Genomic DNA, 17,860 nt, shown 5'->3' with positions numbered 1-17,860 from the left:
ACAACTGACCATGCCTGGCACCCTTGCAGACAGGCAATCTCTGAAAGAGAGGACGTGGGCGGAATAGGCAAGGAGCCCGAGCTGCACCCGAGCTCCTGGAGTAAAGGGAGCGGGGCGCGCTTAACCACCATGATTCCCGTCTCCCGCATCCGTCAGGCTGCTACCCGCCTGCCCCCCACCACCCCACGTTCTTAAATGCATTTGTTATGCGTTTTTATAACGGGTGCATTCCAATTAGCGTTACTGGTAACCTCGCGAGTTCAAACGTTATTTGCTGTGATGCATATTCGTTCAAAGGTTCCCCCGTAATATCTAGTTTTCTGAGTGACGAGTGTGTGGTCGTGGTGTGTAATGTTTGGGGTCAGGTTGTTAGGTATTTAATCTTGGTAAATGATACATTTAAATCCATGGAGCTGTATTTTCGTCCTTAAAAGAGAGTGTTGGAGCGCCCCCTTGTGGGGAAATATAAACATAACCATGATTAGCATCATAAACTGAATTAAGTTTAGAAAACTCTTGCTGTGTGCGGTGCCAATGCCGTTAGCATAAGCAACATATTTCAAGCAGTGAAATACATTATAATTTGTTACATTATACAGTGGACATTGTGAGGTTTTAATTTTCACGTAATTGTTTTAGCTTTATGAATTGACTACACTGAATAGCAGTGGATTGTATCGTATAATTATTTATATTAGACATGAGACAATCTCATCTAATGTTTATGTTTTTATAATTAATGTATTACCTTTAAAAATAAGTTTAATGATATTTCAGTTATCAGGCACGGACGGGGTTTGAACCGGTGATCTTTGAGACCAACGCCTTACCACTTTCTTGAAAGTGGAACTTTTACGAGTAAAAGCGTTTTTTTGTTCTCTCTCTCGTTCTCTCTCTCTCTCTCTCTCTCTCTCTCTCTCTCTCTCTCTCTCTCTCTCTCTCTCTCTCTCTCTCTCTCTCTCTCTCTCTCTCTCTCTCTCTCTCTCTCTCTCTCTCTCTCTCTCTCTCTCTCTCTCTCTCTCTCTCTCTCTCTCTCTCTCTCTCTCTCTCTCTCTCTCTCTCTCTAATATATGCATGTGTACTGTAACGTGCTGTTGATACCTGTAAATGCAGACAGTGCATATAAACAACGATTGCAACATCATTGCAAGATCAGAAACAAACATTTAAGTTTCAAAGGGAATGCAACTGATGACGTCGTGTGTGGTTGTATATACGACGTTAAAACAATGCACAGATGAGGGGGTGGTGCTTACAGCTGGAGAGGCGGGGCCAGCGCCCCCGGGACGATCTGAGAGAGTATTTCAGTATGATGCTGCTGCATCTCTGCCAGACCGTGCCTTGGGTTCAGTTCCAATGTTCCATTTTCACGCAACTTCCTGATATGTCTATTATATGTAACTAGGGTGGGGCTTTCAAAACAACAGCAAGCCCACGATTTATACTGAAGCCAGTTCCCGGTGAGTAGCAGGAAGGTGAGAGTAAGTTTTATCTTTACTTGCACATTTTGCAGTTAGTTCTGGATCATAGAAATGTTTTTATTGTGATTATTTAAAAACAGTGCACAGCTAGCTCTTCTCCAAACCCCAGAGCCAGCAAATGTTGTAATGGTTAGTTAATATATAGTAACTAGTATAAACAGTTAAACTGATGTTTTTAAAAACGCCTTAAACAAATAAAAAACACAAACGTAAACTCAGCATAAGCTTTAACAAATAATGGAACGCATTTGGGAAACATGTTACTAAGGCAGTTATCAGCAGTTAATAAACAAAAAGAAAGTGCTCCATGAAACATCCCCCTTTCCATCTCTCACAACTGTACTGTGAACTCCACTGCACTGCACACAAGTAATACAAAAACCTCAGAACATGCAAGAAAGGGTTAACATGATGTACAAGCTACAGCAGCAGCTGTTTTAAAACAACATGGCTAAACCAGTTTTGTAAGATTGATCCCTTTTATCTAATGACTGTCGTTAATGAAGCCACCAGCAGTATAGAATGTAATAACTGGGTCAAAGTTTGTTGTAGGAGACCAGTCAGAATGTTGCAGGAACGAATTGTGATTATTGCAGTGAGTGAATTGTTTTCTTTTCCTTTTCTTTTGTAATAAGAGGTGATCCCTTTTGGACCAGGATGGAAGCTCTATTAGTTCTTCTAGTTTTTATAATCTTCTGTTTGTCCGTTGTGTATTTACTGCGAAGTGAAGTGCCCAATCAGCGGACAAGGGAAGTAAATACACAATCTTATCATATTCAGAGCATGATGGCAGACCAAAATGAAATCAGGGCACTGAAGGATCACATTCAACGCTTGAAATCTGAAAACATGCGGTTGGAACGTTATACAGCACAGCTAATAGAAGAGACAGAAATGCATAGGAGAGTTTTGCCAAGACTCTCTTCCATTGCAAATGACAGGGTTGTAGGGCATTGGGTCAGGAAGATGATCCAAATACAAGAATTAAAAGAAATTGTAGTTGCTCTGAGTTCAAGATCTGTGGTCTCCAAGATCAGATTGGCCACCAACAAGCCTGGACAGGGCTCCAAGACTTCTGAACACCCAACCAGCGATCACCAGGACATAGATGTGGAGCTGCTGATTCTGAATCATTTCTTCAAAGCTTTTGTGGACGTGTCCCCTGAGGAGCTGGAAGTACCCAAGCACATCGTACAGCTAGTTGTCGACGACATCTTTAGACACATGCAAAACGCTCTGAAACCAAGCGAGCCGACAGTGGCTGGAGAAGGTCCTCTAAAGAGTGGCAGCGTTGAGGAGCAGCTGAAAGTTCTTGACCCTGATGAATTTGATTACATGTTTCCCATTGAGATGCCGCACGGGGTGTCGCTGGACTTTTCCTTTTGCCACCAGAGAGCTACATTCCCCAAAGGGTCCTATGGATTTGGAATGATAGCAGTCCAAACCGTGCCCGGTGATTCACAGGACAGGTTCCTGAAATCTTTTGTGGAGGGAAGGTTCCTTCAGGCTGATAAAATAAAGAACTGGTTCAAAGGCAAAACACAGACATGGATCGACCTGTATAATGAGAACAGGCGCTGTGATATAACTGCTATAAAACTCTCCGAGATTGGAGCTGGGGTGTGCCTCACAATAAAGTACAAGGATGCTTCCTTCAGCGTGGACCTGATCCCTTCTGTTAAAGTGAAAGAAAGGGGAGACATGTATCTGATACCGAAGTCGTGCAAAAAAGAAATATGGGCTGGCTATGAACAGGTCAAGAGGAATTCGCTCTGGCGTCTCTCGTTTTCCATGTATGAGATGAAGCTCATGAACATCTTGACAAAGAGTTTCCCTTCATCATGTCACACCGACAGCCTAAAGATCGTGAAGGCCCTGAGAGACCTCGATGTGGACAATAACCCGTCGTCTCAGCTCTCCTCCGTGCTGACGTCCTACCACCTCAAAAGCATGCTGCTGCAGATACTGCTGCGTGACCTGCGGAGGGCCCCGTCCCGTCTTGAGGACAAGTGGAGCCGCACCTGCCTGGCGGACAGGATTAAAGAGCTCCTGGAGGTCGCCCAGAGTTCAACCAGGAGCAAGGAGCTGCACCACGTCTTCCTCTGCAATGATCTGGAGAACTTGTCGTTGAAGGGCTCTGACCTGCACAGCCTGTTAGAAGTCCCGGACTGGGCTGTCGCCCCCGTCGACTCAGGACACGTCAACTTGTTCTCCGAAAACTTCATTGACCCCAATTCACTCGACCAGATCAGCGCGAGGATTAAAGACATCCAGGAGCAGTGGCTCAATGTCATTTACCGCCACGTTTCCCCGCTGTCCATGAAGTACATTCAGGACTGAATTGTCATCTTCCCCTGATAATGGCCTGCTGTATGTGTTGCAGGTTGCATAGATTGTATAGTTAAAAGTTAGAAGGGGCTAGGTTAAGAAGACAAACGTTTCAGCTATCAGCTTAATGATCATTAAAGTGACAAAGGCAGCCAGTGTTTGTCCACTGCACTTATGTGTTTAAACTGTGATCAACCTCAGTGTGTATCTCTTACTTCCTGGATTGCTACATACATATGGCCGTGTGTAATACTGTATATCACCCATCTTCAAGACCCGTTGCTTGTCGGTTTTACTCTTATTAAAAAAATTCCTGGAATTTATCTGTGTTTTATTAAAAAAAAAAAAAAATTCTATTTTTTTGGTAATATTGGGGGACTGACGGAAATCAGCTGAAACCCCTTTGACACTGGCAGTCCTATCCGGGTTCTGGCGACCCAGGTCACAATCCCACGTAGTGTGAAACCACATCCCAGCAACCCACCTCAGGATGTGGGTTGACACGCTTTGACCTGGGTTGAGCGAGACGGAACGCATGAGAAACATTTGGGACGATGATTCAATCCAGAGAAGCTTGGATGAAAGTGTCAGTAACAAGCTGCTTGCAGGGCATTGATTCGTGCATTGTGCACTTGCGTCAGTGGATCAGCGAGTGATGGAGACAGCAAGCTGGCTAATCGAATGACTGCTGTGTGCACTCCAGGGTTTACTGTACATCTGTAGTGGTGTTTCGATAAATAATCTGGTATTGCACATTAAGAAACCAGTAATGCATGTCCCAATTTCCAGCTCTTACTGGACACTAGTTTGCTGCAATGCTCTTGTTTAAATATGTGGTGTGCAAAGGCGCTGGAACAATTTATAAAATGGGGGTGCTGAAAGCCATTGAACAAAACTGCAACCCCATGTATGTGATGGAAGCCATGCTGCCACACCCCCAGTACCCCTAGTTCCAGCATCCCTGCTGGTGTGCAACCCTTCTCATTTATGTAAACGCCAGCACATTTCTCACTTCTGTATGTATATTGTGACAGGGAAAAATAAATATATTTAGCAAATAAAGTACATTGTTCATTAAAATTGAATGTGCAGTTGTATAAACAGCAGACGGGTGGCTCATTCAGTATGTTGACAGAGAGAAAACAAACGTTTAATCCCCTATTGTCTAAAAAACACGTGGTCAAAATGCCCTGGTGCAGACCACGACCATTCAACGGAGCTCTGTGCTACAATCTAGTTTTTGGTTGAATTCGCTGTTCCCTACATATCCGGTCTGACGCCAGGGAGGCGTACACGCGCTGTGTACATGGAAGACAAGGGGGGTGTTCTGCAAGCGAAAAGGATATGAAATAAATATTATACAAAGCACATCTCCGCATGTATGTTCTACCATAAATCTTAATCGGAGTACCATTAGTCCGGTAAGTTTTATTTGTAATGCAATTGACAATTATGTTAAGATATGCAAGTCCATGCGCTATTAGGTCACAGTCGGTTTGGCTGTCCTCACAAAGTATTCATATGTATTAAATAATAATAATAATAACAATAATAATAATCGTATGACTACATCATTTACTACTAGTTGCATTCCAAAATAAACTACCGCTTTGATTTCCGCAAACATAACGTATTTAAAAATATCGTTATTGATTTATGATTTTGTATGAGGTCATACAGACTGTATAAAATAAATAGTCCGACGCAAGCAGGATATAATAAAACTTGGTTCCTGACTGTTTTTGACCTTTGACAGTCCCAGTTTTTCTTTGCATTGGGAGCGGCTGATTCCAGTAACCATATATATATAGGATTCTTGGAATTAGTAGGATCTAAGCGATTACTGATTAAAATAATACACTTCAAATGCATGCCTGAATTTCGGTGTCTTCGGTAAGCAAGTTTTTATTCTACTAGATTAGCAGACAAATGCTCAACGGTGATTCAAATTTGCAGATGCGAGCAGAGTTTTGCTCCCTGGTCGATTCCATTGTTGTGTGACTGAAGTCAGCAACTGCCGAGTCGCTAAACAGCTGCACAGTCTTAAAAAAAGTGACTGATTCAGGCGTGAATCAGCTGTCCGTGTCAGGATAAGTGATAAACAGATTACTGAGAGACCCTGATTCCTACTTTGTTATCTGTGTCTTCATACAGTAAATACAGTAGTAAAGCATCATTGTTTTTGTTTAAATCACATTAAATAATATTTCCTTTGTGAATGGTTATCCGAGTGTTTTCGTGAAATCACCTTCAGGTTGGTATAAGAAAAAAAAAAAAAAAAAAGATTTGAGTCTTTGTCTTCAAATCAAAACCACTCGTTTATTGATCCTAAATTGAATGGCCGTTTGGATTACTAAAATGGACATTACTGACTGATGAATCTGCTTTCCACAGTCAGTCCTTTAAGTCAGACGTCACAGGAATTTAGCATGTATACTTTCACACCAAAATGAATGTGTTCCTCTTTGCTGAAACACATTTCACACCTGAAAGAAGCAGAGAGACAAGCAGTATTAACTAACTGACTTTTTATGCCTCACCACTCGTCCCCACAGCCCCATGGTCCGAACCGTGCAATGGGAAGACATTCAGAGCACGTTCATGTGTAAAGATGAATTACTGATCAATTTGAATGGCCGTTTTCCTTTATTTCTTCCAGATCTTTCTTTTTCCAGGCTGGCGGGCCGTGCCGGTTGTTCTGCACCGAGATGAAACCCGTGGTGGACGCCGTGTGGGCGGTGTGGAGTATCGGAGCCTCGATCTACGATTACATTCACACCACAGCCATGGAGGAGCGCATACACCAGCTGGAGACCGTCATCACTGTCCATCAGTTTGTCATTGTGGCTCTCACAGCGGGGCTAATCCTCCTCGTGTCCTACATCGTGCTGAGAAAGCAGTGACCCGCAGCGGCAGCATAATGATGTGTTCCAGCCAGGAGGAGGGACTGGGGCAAGAGGACAGTGGGGCGGAGCAGTGTGAGACCCAGACAACTCAAACTCGAAACCATTGCCTTAACACTGCAGGACCAAACAGCAATGGGCTGGCACAACACCCTGAGAACAAACGCAACTCATCCGCGTACGCTGCACTCGGGCAGTTGCTTAGATAACATTACTGGCATCACTAAACGGTCATCTGCTGCCCCACGCTGGCAAGTCAGCCCTCATTTGCAGTGTCTCGCAGGATCAACACATGTGGGGTGCACAGAGATCATGTGATCAGGCCAGGAAAGAAGGCAAGGAAAATCCGAACTGGAATTCAGACTGATGTAAAGAGCCTAGCAGAAGCAGAGAGCGAGAGGCCCGTTTCCTTCTCCAGTTATATGTTTGGATCCGTGCAAGGAGCTGTTCATTGACAGGGTGAATTGCCATTGACGTTACCAAATTATTGATCTCTGTGTCTTTTGCAGGACTTCTTTAATCGTTGTAATGCACTGCTGGAGGGCATTTTCCATGATCATGTCACAGAAATGGGCTTCATTTATAACTCAAGAATGTTTGCACAATGAAAGAATCTGAAACACGCGTTTTTGATTTGTTTTAACGTCGATACTACAAATTAATTTTCAGTAGAAGGAAGGGGTTCAAGTTTGGGAATGAGGTTGGGACGTGGCAAGACAAAAACGTAACAGTTACTTCCACATTTCATCATGCCGTTGAATAGTATTTGCACATTTTAGTTTAACATTGACATTTAAAAGAAAGAAATACAACACCTGTATATCTCATTTCTATTGATCTTAACCTCTGTATATCTGCAATTGCATCGGCTGTGCATGCTTCCTGCGACTCGTCGGAGACACACACACCCTGCCACTTATACTTCAGTTGAGTAAGCACTGCTTTTATTCAGTTACACAATTTTTGTATTGTGTTAAAAGTCCTGCCGTTGTATCTTAACAATCTTGCAATATCAAACTCTATTTTATAGAACCCATCATATCCAGGGTTTCAAATGTGGTTTTATTCAAGCGGTTTCATTGTTTGTTTAAATTGTACACTGGAGTGTGCAGTTGCTGGCTTTAGTTTTTCAAACAAAACCAACTTTGTATAGCGCGAAAGCCAGTATATTTTATATCAGCAAATTAGTTTTTTTCTAACTTAGTTGTGTGTGTGAATTTATATAGCGTATACTGTACTGCTGCTATTACCCTTACGAATAGCAGCCCTGATGAATTCCTGTGTTGTATCGGTAGGTACACTGAAATATCAGAGACAGTGAGTAAAGGATCATGTTTTCCAATGAGATAGGTACCTTTACACACTTTCTTAAGGGGTGTAATTGTGGTATCAAGCTTAGAGCAGCTTGCACTGGAAAGCTGATGTTTTTTGTCTTTAAATGGACTGTAACGCCTGCAAGTATGCTGGTATGTTGAAGCTGTACTGTACTAAAACGTTTAGCTGCATTCTGCAGCAGTGCTAAGCTGCCTGGCACACCTGAGCGGCTGTCTGTCTGTCTGTCTGTCTGTACCCCGCTTGACCAGTCCAAACTGCAGCGATTGGGTCACCTGCAAGAATTTGGCAGGTCACTTAGTGGACTCAGATTTCCATAATGTTTGCATCTTGTCCCCGAACCTCTTTTACGATTTGTTTATTTCTGCAGTTTCATTTGTATTAGAGAGATACTGATCATCTCCGTGGGTTTGTTTTTAGAGTATATATTTATAGTCTCATTGCAGTATTTACTTTAGGCAGCTGGGAGATGTATATCCATGCCTTCTAAACATCAGCACACCCAATCTTTCTATAGTCACGCACCCAGGCAATTGTAATCGAAAAATAAGCTTTTTGTCTGATCCACAAAAGCGATTTACCTTGATATGAATGTGTCGATGTCTAAAAAGACTGCAGCACCCCGGCCACCCCGCCTCTATCTGGGAGTGTCTCTCTCCCAGGCCCCTTAAGAAATCGGAAGCAAATGAAGCACTCTTGATGGTTGCTGTAACCCAGTAACAAACGGGTCCCTGACAAATGCAGTTCTATTTTCGAATATTAAAAACAACCACAGTAATTAGTAAACAGTAAGTACGTTTATTATATGTATATTAAAAAAAATACATAATGCTATATCACTAACTCACAACAGCAAGAAAACACCAACTCTGTTGTCAGAAGCTTACTGTAAGTACTGTTTCATAGTGGTGTAACTTTTTTTAGTTGTAATTTTTAAATAGCTTTTACTCAAGTGTTACTAGACATTTAACTGGGGCATTGCTCCGTCAAATACTGTAAACCGTGACATTAAAACAATAAACAAGTCCAATACAAGTCATTTTGAGGGTTTTCTTGCATGATAATTCTCTACTTCCAGTACTATTACTAACTGTGATTGACGTGGTGCTGGTGAAGCTTGTTCTGAAAATGCATTTTGATCCTGTGTCACTGGACTAGTTCTGAAAATGCATTTTGATCCTGTGTGACTGGTCTAGTTCTGAAAATGCACATTGATCCTGTGTGACTGGTCTAGTTCTGAAAATGCATTTTGATCCTGTGTGACTGGACTAGTTCTGAAAATGCACATTGATCCTGTGTCACTGGACTAGTTCTGAAAATGCACTTTGATCCTGTGTGACTGGACTAGTTCTGAAAATGCACATTGATCCTGTGTCACTGGACTAGTTCTGAAAATGCATTTTGATCCTGTGTGACTGATCTAGTTCTGAAAATGCACATTGATCCTGTGTCACTGGACTAGTTCTGAAAATGCACTTTGATCCTGTGTCACTGGACTAGTTCTGAAAATGCATTTTGATCCTGTGTGACTGATCTAGTTCTGAAAATGCACATTGATCCTGTGTGACTGGTCTAGTTCTGAAAATGCACATTGATCCTGTGTGACTGGACTAGTTCTGAAAATGCACATTGATCCTGTGTCACTGGACTAGTTCTGAAAATGCATTTTGATCCTGTGTGACTGATCTAGTTCTGAAAATGCACATTGATCCTGTGTGACTGATCTAGTTCTGAAAATGCACATTGATCCTGTGTGACTGGTCTAGTTCTGAAAATGCACATTGATCCTGTGTCACTGGACTAGTTCTGAAAATGCACATTGATCCTGTGTGACTGGTCTAGTTCTGAAAATGCACATTGATCCTGTGTCACTGGACTAGTTCTGAAAATGCATTTTGATCCTGTGTGACTGGTCTAGTTCTGAAAATGCACATTGATCCTGTGTCACTGGACTAGTTCTGAAAATGCACATTGATCCTGTGTGACTGGTCTAGTTCTGAAAATGCACTTTGATCCTGTGTCACTGGACTAGTTCTGAAAATGCACATTGATCCTGTGTCACTGGACTAGTTCTGAAAATGCACATTGATCCTGTGTGACTGGTCTAGTTCTGAAAATGCACTTTGATCCTGTGTCACTGGACTAGTTCTGAAAATGCACATTGATCCTGTGTGACTGGTCTAGTTCTGAAAATGCACATTGATCCTGTGTCACTGGACTAGTTCTGAAAATGCACTTTGATCCTGTGTGACTGGTCTAGTTCTGAAAATGCACATTGATCCTGTGTCACTGGACTAGTTCTGAAAATGCACATTGATCCTGTGTGACTGGTCTAGTTCTGAAAATGCACATTGATCCTGTGTCACTGGACTAGTTCTGAAAATGCACATTGATCCTGTGTGACTGGTCTAGTTCTGAAAATGCACATTGATCCTGTGTCACTGGACTAGTTCTGAAAATGCATTTTGATCCTGTGTGACTGGTCTAGTTCTGAAAATGCACATTGATCCTGTGTGACTGGTCTAGTTCTGAAAATGCATTTTGATCCTGTGTCTTGTTCCTCGGTGTGGAGTGACCGTACGTGTCTGTTTACCACTGAAGAAAACTCTTGATAAAAAGGTAAGATTTTGTTTTGTAAAACTTTTGAACTTGCCACTTGTTTTTACTGTACCTGTCCATCTCCAGTATTGGTCCCTGTGTACAATGGGAGTTTTTGGTTCCCTTATCACCATAGACAATGTAACCTTTATTGCATCGTATTTGGCAAGTCACCTGGAGTTATGGAAATAAAGGACCTCTAATCCTCCATTTTAAAATTTCTTTTTTTTTTTTGTATATATAATTGAAACATGACCAAAACATGTGCTGGACTTCCCATCCATCACAGCGAACAGCCTTGACTGCCCAGAAAGTTGGCCACACTGGAACCTGGCCTGAATGTTCAATGGTCTTAAAACGGGATTGTCAAAATGGAACATGTTACCTTTTTAATTTGTGCATCTCAAAAACAATACAGCAACGAAACCTTGTTTTTAAAGATCCCTTCGTTTTTTAAATACAAACTCTAATTTGAAATACGGTAAGGATTAACACAACCGTCTTCTTCCAGGAGCGTCCAAAGCTCAAAGGGGTTTGCTTCTACAGGTGTCCGGTTTGTGACAGCGTGTACTTCGCTATGAAGCTCTCCACCCGCTCCCCCTGCAGCACCCGCATGGCTCGCCAGTGGATCTTGCCGCAGTTTTCGGGTTTCCCTTGTGGGTGATTCAGTTCCTCCTTAATGTAATCCAGCCACAAATCTGTTAAAATACAAACCAGGATAGTTTTTATAAAATCATACTCATTGCACACTTCCATTTGCTGTATTTGTCTGAAACACCTGTTATAGAGTTGACGGAAAAGCACGTTTACTAAGACATGTCTTTCAACACTGCATGTTCGAGACGTGCACAGCAGGTTCATGGAATTATTTTGTCAGCCAGGGCTGGGGGTCCAGTTCCTTTTGAAGGGCTTGGAATTGGAATTGATTAAAAAGGGAATGGGAATTGACCCCAACGCTGCACGTTCCTGGTTTAAAGACAATGCTACACAAATCAGAAATGAAGAACGAGAAAGACGACTCACTGTCCTCCTCAGACCCGAACTCTCGGAGTGCTCGCTCGTAGTATTCCCGCAGGTTCTGCATCTTGCAGGTCTCCTGCACAACACAGGCACAGAGTTAAACATCTCAACACAAACCCTGCTTCTGAAACAAAGCACGCAGCCGGCGTTACATACTGTTGTTAAAAATGATTTGGAGTGATCCCTTAATTGTTTTGCTATCTGACAGACTAAAACCATGTACAAATATGAACGAGAAGACATTTAACAAAGGGTGTAGTACATGTACAATTTACTGTCAAATGACCAATAAGAAGTGAGTAACGCATGCAAACCTTGAGAAATATGAGTGCGAAATGAAGTAACACATGATAAAATAGCAGCGTGTAAAGGGTATTGTGTGGTATTCAGATTAATAAATAAACTACATAAGCCAATCAAACCACTTACTGAGTGCAGATTATATCTCACGGGTCCCTTACCTGTTCTTTTTCAATCTTTATCATTTTTTGGAAAAAAGCCAAAGAAAATGGCCGACTTTCCTGAAGACTGAAAAATAAATAAAGAGATTTTATTTTTAATTTAGAAATCTCCAATTATTTTACCCCCGATTTACTCCCAATTTGGAATACCCAATAATTATTATTATTATCATTTTCTCTCCTTCACCGCGGCGATTCCCCACACAGCTCAGGGACCCAAGGCTCAGCGTGCATCCTCCGATCCCACGGGCCAATCGCGTATTTTTACACCCAGGAACTCGAGTGGATGTCAGCAGGCTACCTCTGGAGGACAAAGATCAGCCCAGCAAATCTCCTGTAGGGGTCGCCGCAGCGCGGTGAAGAGAAACAGTCTAAGCCGGATCCCACCTTCCCCCCCGGAGTCCCCAGCGAAGACCGGCTGCCTCGCACAACCAGGACTGGAACTTGCGATCTCTGGTTGTATGACTCGCCTGCACGCCCCACGGTAGTGCTTTTACCAGGGGAGCCATTCGGGGACCCCTCTTTTTGTTTTTTTTAAAGCTACAACCAAGTTTACACTCTACATTGCATGCTGTGGAGGACGACGTTTTAATATTCAAAGCAGTTGTTTATTTAAACCCTGCATGTAGTTCACCTTGTAAAGACCTTCTTTGCCTTCTTCACTCCTCCGGTTCTGTAGCACCAGTCCAAGTACTGTTCTTTCATCGCTACGGAGATGGCAGGGACCAAGGAAAGCAGTCCCTTCTGTAGAGACAATTGCACAGCAACCTGAACAGACAGCTTGGTTATGCAGGCAGATCCACTGCCCCGGCTACTAACAGAGTCTTATTCTGTCTCAAAGCAGATTCCTATCCTTTACCTGGAAGAAGGCTTCTGTGTCTTCAAGGCTTTGCGTCTCCTCAGTCCACTCCACTCTGAGAAGCCACAGGGGCAGACTTTCCTTTAAAAGAAAAGGATTTTTTTTTTTTTTTTAATCTACATACTGGCATCATTTTGAGTGCGTCAAGGCTTCAAGCTGTTACTGGCTATACGAATGTAAACTGCTGAACTGTTTTATAAAACATAATTCACTAATTTGTATTAGAAAAGTTTAATAAAAAAATATGTAAATGTAATAAACTTGTATCTTAACTTACTGTACTTTGACCAAAGAGCAAACAGTGTACAGTAGAACCTGAAAGGTTGCCCATAACCTTTCAATAACAAGCTCAATAACAAACAACAACATGGGACTTGGAATAACTTGTGACGGGCAAGGTGAAGATCTGTATGGCTGGGACCAACCTTGGGTTTGATGTGAGCGAGGGCCTCCTCAAACAGCGTGGGGACATCGTGACTCCTCACACTCACCAGGACCTGAAGGCAGCTCTGCCAGGTGTCCAGCGATTGGCTGAAGCGCCTTGCCGCTGCTACGGCTACTTCTGCAGCGCTCTCCGTCCGACCAACTGCCAGCAGCACCTGGAGCTGAGAAGGAAAGGGTTTGTAGACAGCCACCCATACAGATCCATGTCAGGAGGTGCACAGTCAATCCAGTTTGCATCGGGTGTGTTGGATTAAATTAAGAAAAATCAAACACTCATCAACACTGCACACACAAAGTAAGTGCTTAAAATCGCCATGCCCTACATGCACTTTATGTACAGGATCCGTGACAAACAGACAAGAGGATGGATTTCTCCTTATGCCCCCAGATTGTAAAGAAACAACCAAAGAATGGAATTGAATAGCAGAAGGCGTTTTCAAGTTCTCTTACCCATTGCTTGTAAAGTGATTCTGCAAGCAGCGACAATTCATGTGCCCTCTGAAACACTGCTAGAGCTTTCTCTCGTCTCTGGAACAAAACAGCAACATGAAAACGATTTACTCTGCGGGCCTTACACACAAACTACTGTGCAATGAAAAGCACCCACGGGACTAGAAGTCAGCTTACTTTCTGTTTCAGCTCCTCGTTGTTCGATTTCCTCTTGAATCTCTCGTAGCAGAACGTGACATAACGCAGCCACATAGCCTCTGCGACAAAGAAACACACTTAATTCTGCGGTCGTAAAATTCACGTGGGCGATCGTGCCTTTCAGCTCGACTGAGGTTGCATCAAATGTGCTTACAGCGTACAATACATCGGGCATATTCACAAAGCATTTTATCACGTGCCAAGAAAACTAAATGTTGTTAAAAAGCTTCAGATGAATGAAGGAGGCGATTTTGAAAGCTCCTGCATACACCTTAGTTGCATGCAGTTTTTTTTTTCTTTTTAATTGTCATTTCTTTTAAAAGCTCACACTGTGAGAATTCAGACTGTCCCATACCCGTGGGCACTGCGGTCACGGCCTCCTCGTACACCGCGCAGCACCTCTCCTCCCGGCGCCCCACTTCCAGCGCCTTTGTCTGCTTGGAATCGTGTTCCGGGGACGGCAGGGACTCTGCCTCCAGTTCCCGCTTCGCCATGAAGTCCCACGTCAGTGGATCATCAGCATGCAAACTCTGCAGACTGAACGCAGCTCGCATTAGAACAACGAAACAAGGACCGCCACCGCGTAAGTGTGTCCACAGCGCCTGCGTTTATCATTTCTTATTTTTATTTTATAAAAGAGATTTTACTCTTCATGGGGAAGTCGGTGTTAAATAAAAAGTTTAAAAGAACAATAATTTAAAATACATTTAAAAAAGGACATGGAAAGTATCTTACTCCTGCAGGATCTCGTCTTGCATTTCTTTCGTGAAGTCAAAGAGTCGAGCGATTGACAGGAATGACAGCAGGAAATCTGCACCTGAATAAAACAAATTGACACGCTTATTTTAAACTGCAAAAAAAAAAAAGTAAAATAAAAAGCAAACATCTCAGATTGTATACGGTATAACTCTGCCATTCCCTCTTTATGATTGATATACATTCAAATAAAATCCAGCACACAGATACTGTTTTGTTACTTTTCCAAAATACGATGACACAGTGACAGCAGAGCAAGAGCGAATGTTTCAAATAATACCGTGACTGATCCGCACCTTTAATTTTCTGAATAGCATCTTTATAAATTACTCGGGCCAATTCAGCTTTCATGATCTCCTCCGAAAACTCGTACTGTCCCTGAAAGATAAATTTCAGCATTCATTAAGGCATAACCAACAACTTCCAAAGCTGTCTTTAAAAATAGTTAGTTTTACCTGCGCCAAGCAGGGGACAGACCCCTTCCCTGACTTTCCTGCAAAGAAACAACTCATTTAGTACATACCAAATCCATCTTCGCCTGTTCCAGTGCTTTCTGCTCCTTCCGAAGCCTCTCTGCGTGCATGAGCTCCATTCGGAAATACTAGTGGGACACCATGGAAAAGAAAAAAAAAAAAAGTCAGGCACTGCATCGTGGGAACTGAAAAACACATCTCTGCAAACACAGCTTACCTCCTGGTAAAGTTTCTGGTTGTCTGGGTGGAAGCGCAGGGCACGAAGGAACAAAAGCCTGGCGCTTTCTGATGAAGTTCGATCCTCCATCTCCCACTTCGCTGCCATGATCCAAAAAGCTGAAACGAGCCACACGGTCTCTTAATAAGTGGACCGATATAAACTATATTACCGTTTACTGTGTATTCTAAAATTACGACTGTCAAAATCATAATCTTCCCACAAAATGCCTTTAGAAACACGCAGTCGCTTTTCAGCTTTACAAGCTAAACATGTTAAACCGACGCCACGAGGAAGGCTGCTGAAAATCACCTGGTTTGTCTGGATGAATCGCTAACATCGAGGAGAACACTTTGCTGAGCTGCGTTGTCGTGTTCTTGAAATAAAAAATAAAAAAATGTGTTAACAAATGTCCTAAACATTATTTTTCTTACATGCATATGCAATGTACCACAACCTACCCATTTCTTGCAAAAGACAATATGAGACAGCCATAGCTGGACATCATCCTGTTTAAAAAAAAACAAAAAAACACACATCATCATACATATATTTGGGCCTCAGTATTAACCAAAATACACTTTGCACTTTTGTCTAGAAGCTTGTTTATTTGTATTACTTACCAATAATAACATTGCTTTTATTCATAACATAACATTACCTTCCACTTTGCTGTTGCTCGTCTGAAAACATTGTTAATTCTGTGGATTATTGTGAACTCGATCTCTTCTCTCTTGAACGTGTACCCAATTCGCTGAAAAACATGGTACAAAATAAGAAATTCAAAAACGAATTTATATAAAACATGATAGGCTTCTGTCTCTAAAACCAAAAGCATGTGATGCACACTGCATCGGCAATACCCAACCTAATGTGCTACAGCTTTAATACGGTCTGTACTTCAACAAAATCAATACAGAAAACAGTAACTAGGTAGTACAGAGTGCAATGTCCGGGATGGAAATAAGACTCCTGCTTGATTAGCAGCAGTGTATAGGGAACAAGCTCAGGTAGGTCTCATTAAACTCATCGTAAAACCAGGAATGGATCAAACTGCAATGCAATGGGAGTCTTCTTTCCATCCCTGTAATAATTTACTTAACATAATGACAAACTTACCGATCTTCTTTTCTTGATCAGTTCCAAAACATTGATCTCGTACTAAAAAAAATAAATAATAAAACATGAATTGATTAAAACATCTGCATCAGAAATCACGTTAAAAATGATTTCACATAAAAATGACAAGGTTAGCTAACTCGAGCCCTCTCTGACGCGGACACCTCACCTGGATATATGTGATGAAGTCTTCTTTGCTAATGATCCTCCTGTGTAGCTTGTATTCCAGGGCTGACACTTTCTTAACCATAGCCCTGAAATGAAACATCACAACAGTATAGTGCCCCTCACTTTACTGTTACTAATAATAATAATGCATCCAAAGTGACAAAACACAGGACTGGGTTGAAATACTGTGTCAACGTGGTTATTTTGAAAAACATTGTATTTTGTAGCATGGCTGCCTGTGGTTCCCCGTGTGTTCTTATTTCCATATGCCTCAACAAGGCGTCTTAAAAAAATGTGCTTGTAACATCATTACAGTAATCTGTCTGTGGGCTGGCAGCTCCACTCCGGGTCTTTGTTCCAACCCTGTTCTAAATTATTTAATTGAAACAATTAAAAAATCCATCCACCCTGCAGCAGTTCATGACCTCATTTTAACCGTTAAACCAGGAGTGGGATATTCCAGGACCGGGATTGGACACGGCTGGGTGCTATCGTCATTTGATTTGATATAGAAGTAATGTCATTTACGGCACACAATTTTAAAATGTCGCCAGTAACAGTATTTTGTCAATACATTCAAATTCCGGCACCATTGTTTTATTTATTTCAAATTAAAAAGTAAGTTCTGCTACAGACGTATATATACAATAATTTTGAAAATAACAACCAAGGCTCCTGTCCCACCTAACTTGACCGAAATGTATTATAAATTAAAAAGCACTCAAATCAGCCCTGTCTGTATTCAGTACTTACTTCACTTCCTTTCTCGTGAACAATCCAACTCTCTCGAGCTGCTCGAGTTCTGGTATTCTGTCTTCAATGCGCTGCTGAACAATTTCAGCCATGTTTGGTTCAGCTTATTTATTTAATCAATTTCGCTGTCTGCTTTAAAACAAACAGTCAATGTACGGCGCACACCAACAGTTACACACGTGTGGAAACGCAGCCTGAACCCTCTTCCGGTCCTACCTGTTTTAGAAACTGCACGGAATCAGCGGCAGCAGCAACAAACAGTCCGCCCAGATCCGTGTCACAAAGGGGAGCGCGACTTTA

The 17,860-nt window shown here is 42.1% G+C and overlaps 2 protein-coding genes across 4 annotated transcripts; one reads left to right on the top strand and one right to left on the bottom strand.

The window, feature by feature from the left end:
• The first annotated feature begins 1,165 nt into the window (after positions 1-1,165).
• On the top strand, positions 1,166-9,079 carry LOC117422823 (uncharacterized). Of its 2 annotated transcripts, none has more exons than XM_058989741.1 (3): positions 1,166-1,460; positions 2,117-5,230; positions 6,469-9,079. In XM_058989741.1, exon 2 carries the CDS (start codon positions 2,139-2,141, stop codon positions 3,819-3,821), a length of 1,683 nt encoding a protein of 560 aa, XP_058845724.1. In that variant the 5' UTR covers positions 1,166-1,460; positions 2,117-2,138; the 3' UTR covers positions 3,822-5,230; positions 6,469-9,079. The 2 variants fall into 2 exon arrangements, with proteins under 2 accessions (XP_058845724.1, XP_058845723.1); XM_058989740.1 differs by having other exon boundaries at positions 1,166-1,475.
• A 1,781-nt stretch (positions 9,080-10,860) lies between these two features.
• On the bottom strand, positions 10,861-17,855 carry LOC117423750 (U3 small nucleolar RNA-associated protein 6 homolog). Of its 2 annotated transcripts, none has more exons than XM_058989739.1 (19): positions 17,777-17,855; positions 16,809-16,893; positions 16,640-16,681; positions 16,182-16,274; positions 15,982-16,029; positions 15,833-15,896; positions 15,521-15,639; positions 15,354-15,431; positions 15,127-15,208; positions 14,810-14,891; positions 14,430-14,611; positions 14,054-14,133; positions 13,877-13,954; positions 13,408-13,587; positions 12,983-13,063; positions 12,758-12,867; positions 12,124-12,190; positions 11,666-11,738; positions 10,861-11,340 (listed from the first exon to the last, which is right to left on the bottom strand). In XM_058989739.1, the coding sequence occupies exons 2-19, from the start codon at positions 16,887-16,889 to the stop codon at positions 11,183-11,185; spliced, it is 1,698 nt and encodes a 565-aa protein (XP_058845722.1). In that variant the 5' UTR covers positions 16,890-16,893; positions 17,777-17,855; the 3' UTR covers positions 10,861-11,182. The 2 variants fall into 2 exon arrangements, with proteins under 2 accessions (XP_058845722.1, XP_033895770.3); XM_034039879.3 differs by lacking the exon at positions 17,777-17,855 and adding an exon at positions 17,561-17,766.
• Between the last annotated feature and the right edge of the window lie 5 nt (positions 17,856-17,860).

This window comes from Acipenser ruthenus, chromosome 17 (assembly GCF_902713425.1).
Source record: "Acipenser ruthenus chromosome 17, fAciRut3.2 maternal haplotype, whole genome shotgun sequence".
In the NCBI taxonomy this organism is placed as follows: Eukaryota; Metazoa; Chordata; class Actinopteri; order Acipenseriformes; family Acipenseridae; genus Acipenser; species Acipenser ruthenus.
This window is presented reverse-complemented; position numbering and strand designations above follow the sequence as displayed.

What these genes read in the sequence shown, in the direction of transcription:
- LOC117422823 (XM_058989741.1), top strand. Translation starts at nt 2,139, where the DNA reads ATGGAAGCTCTATTAGTTCTTCTAGTTTTTATAATCTTCTGTTTGTCC.
- LOC117423750 (XM_034039879.3), bottom strand. Translation starts at nt 17,652, where the DNA reads ATGGCTGAAATTGTTCAGCAGCGCATTGAAGACAGAATACCAGAACTC. An exon ending in GATTCATCCAGACAAACCAG is followed by an intron (nt 15,640 to 15,832) that starts GTGATTTTCAGC and finishes GGCTCGTTTCAG; the next exon opens with CTTTTTGGATCATGGCAGCG. An exon ending in TCGCTCACATCAAACCCAAG is followed by an intron (nt 13,064 to 13,407) that starts GTTGGTCCCAGC and finishes TTTCTTTTAAAG; the next exon opens with GAAAGTCTGCCCCTGTGGCT.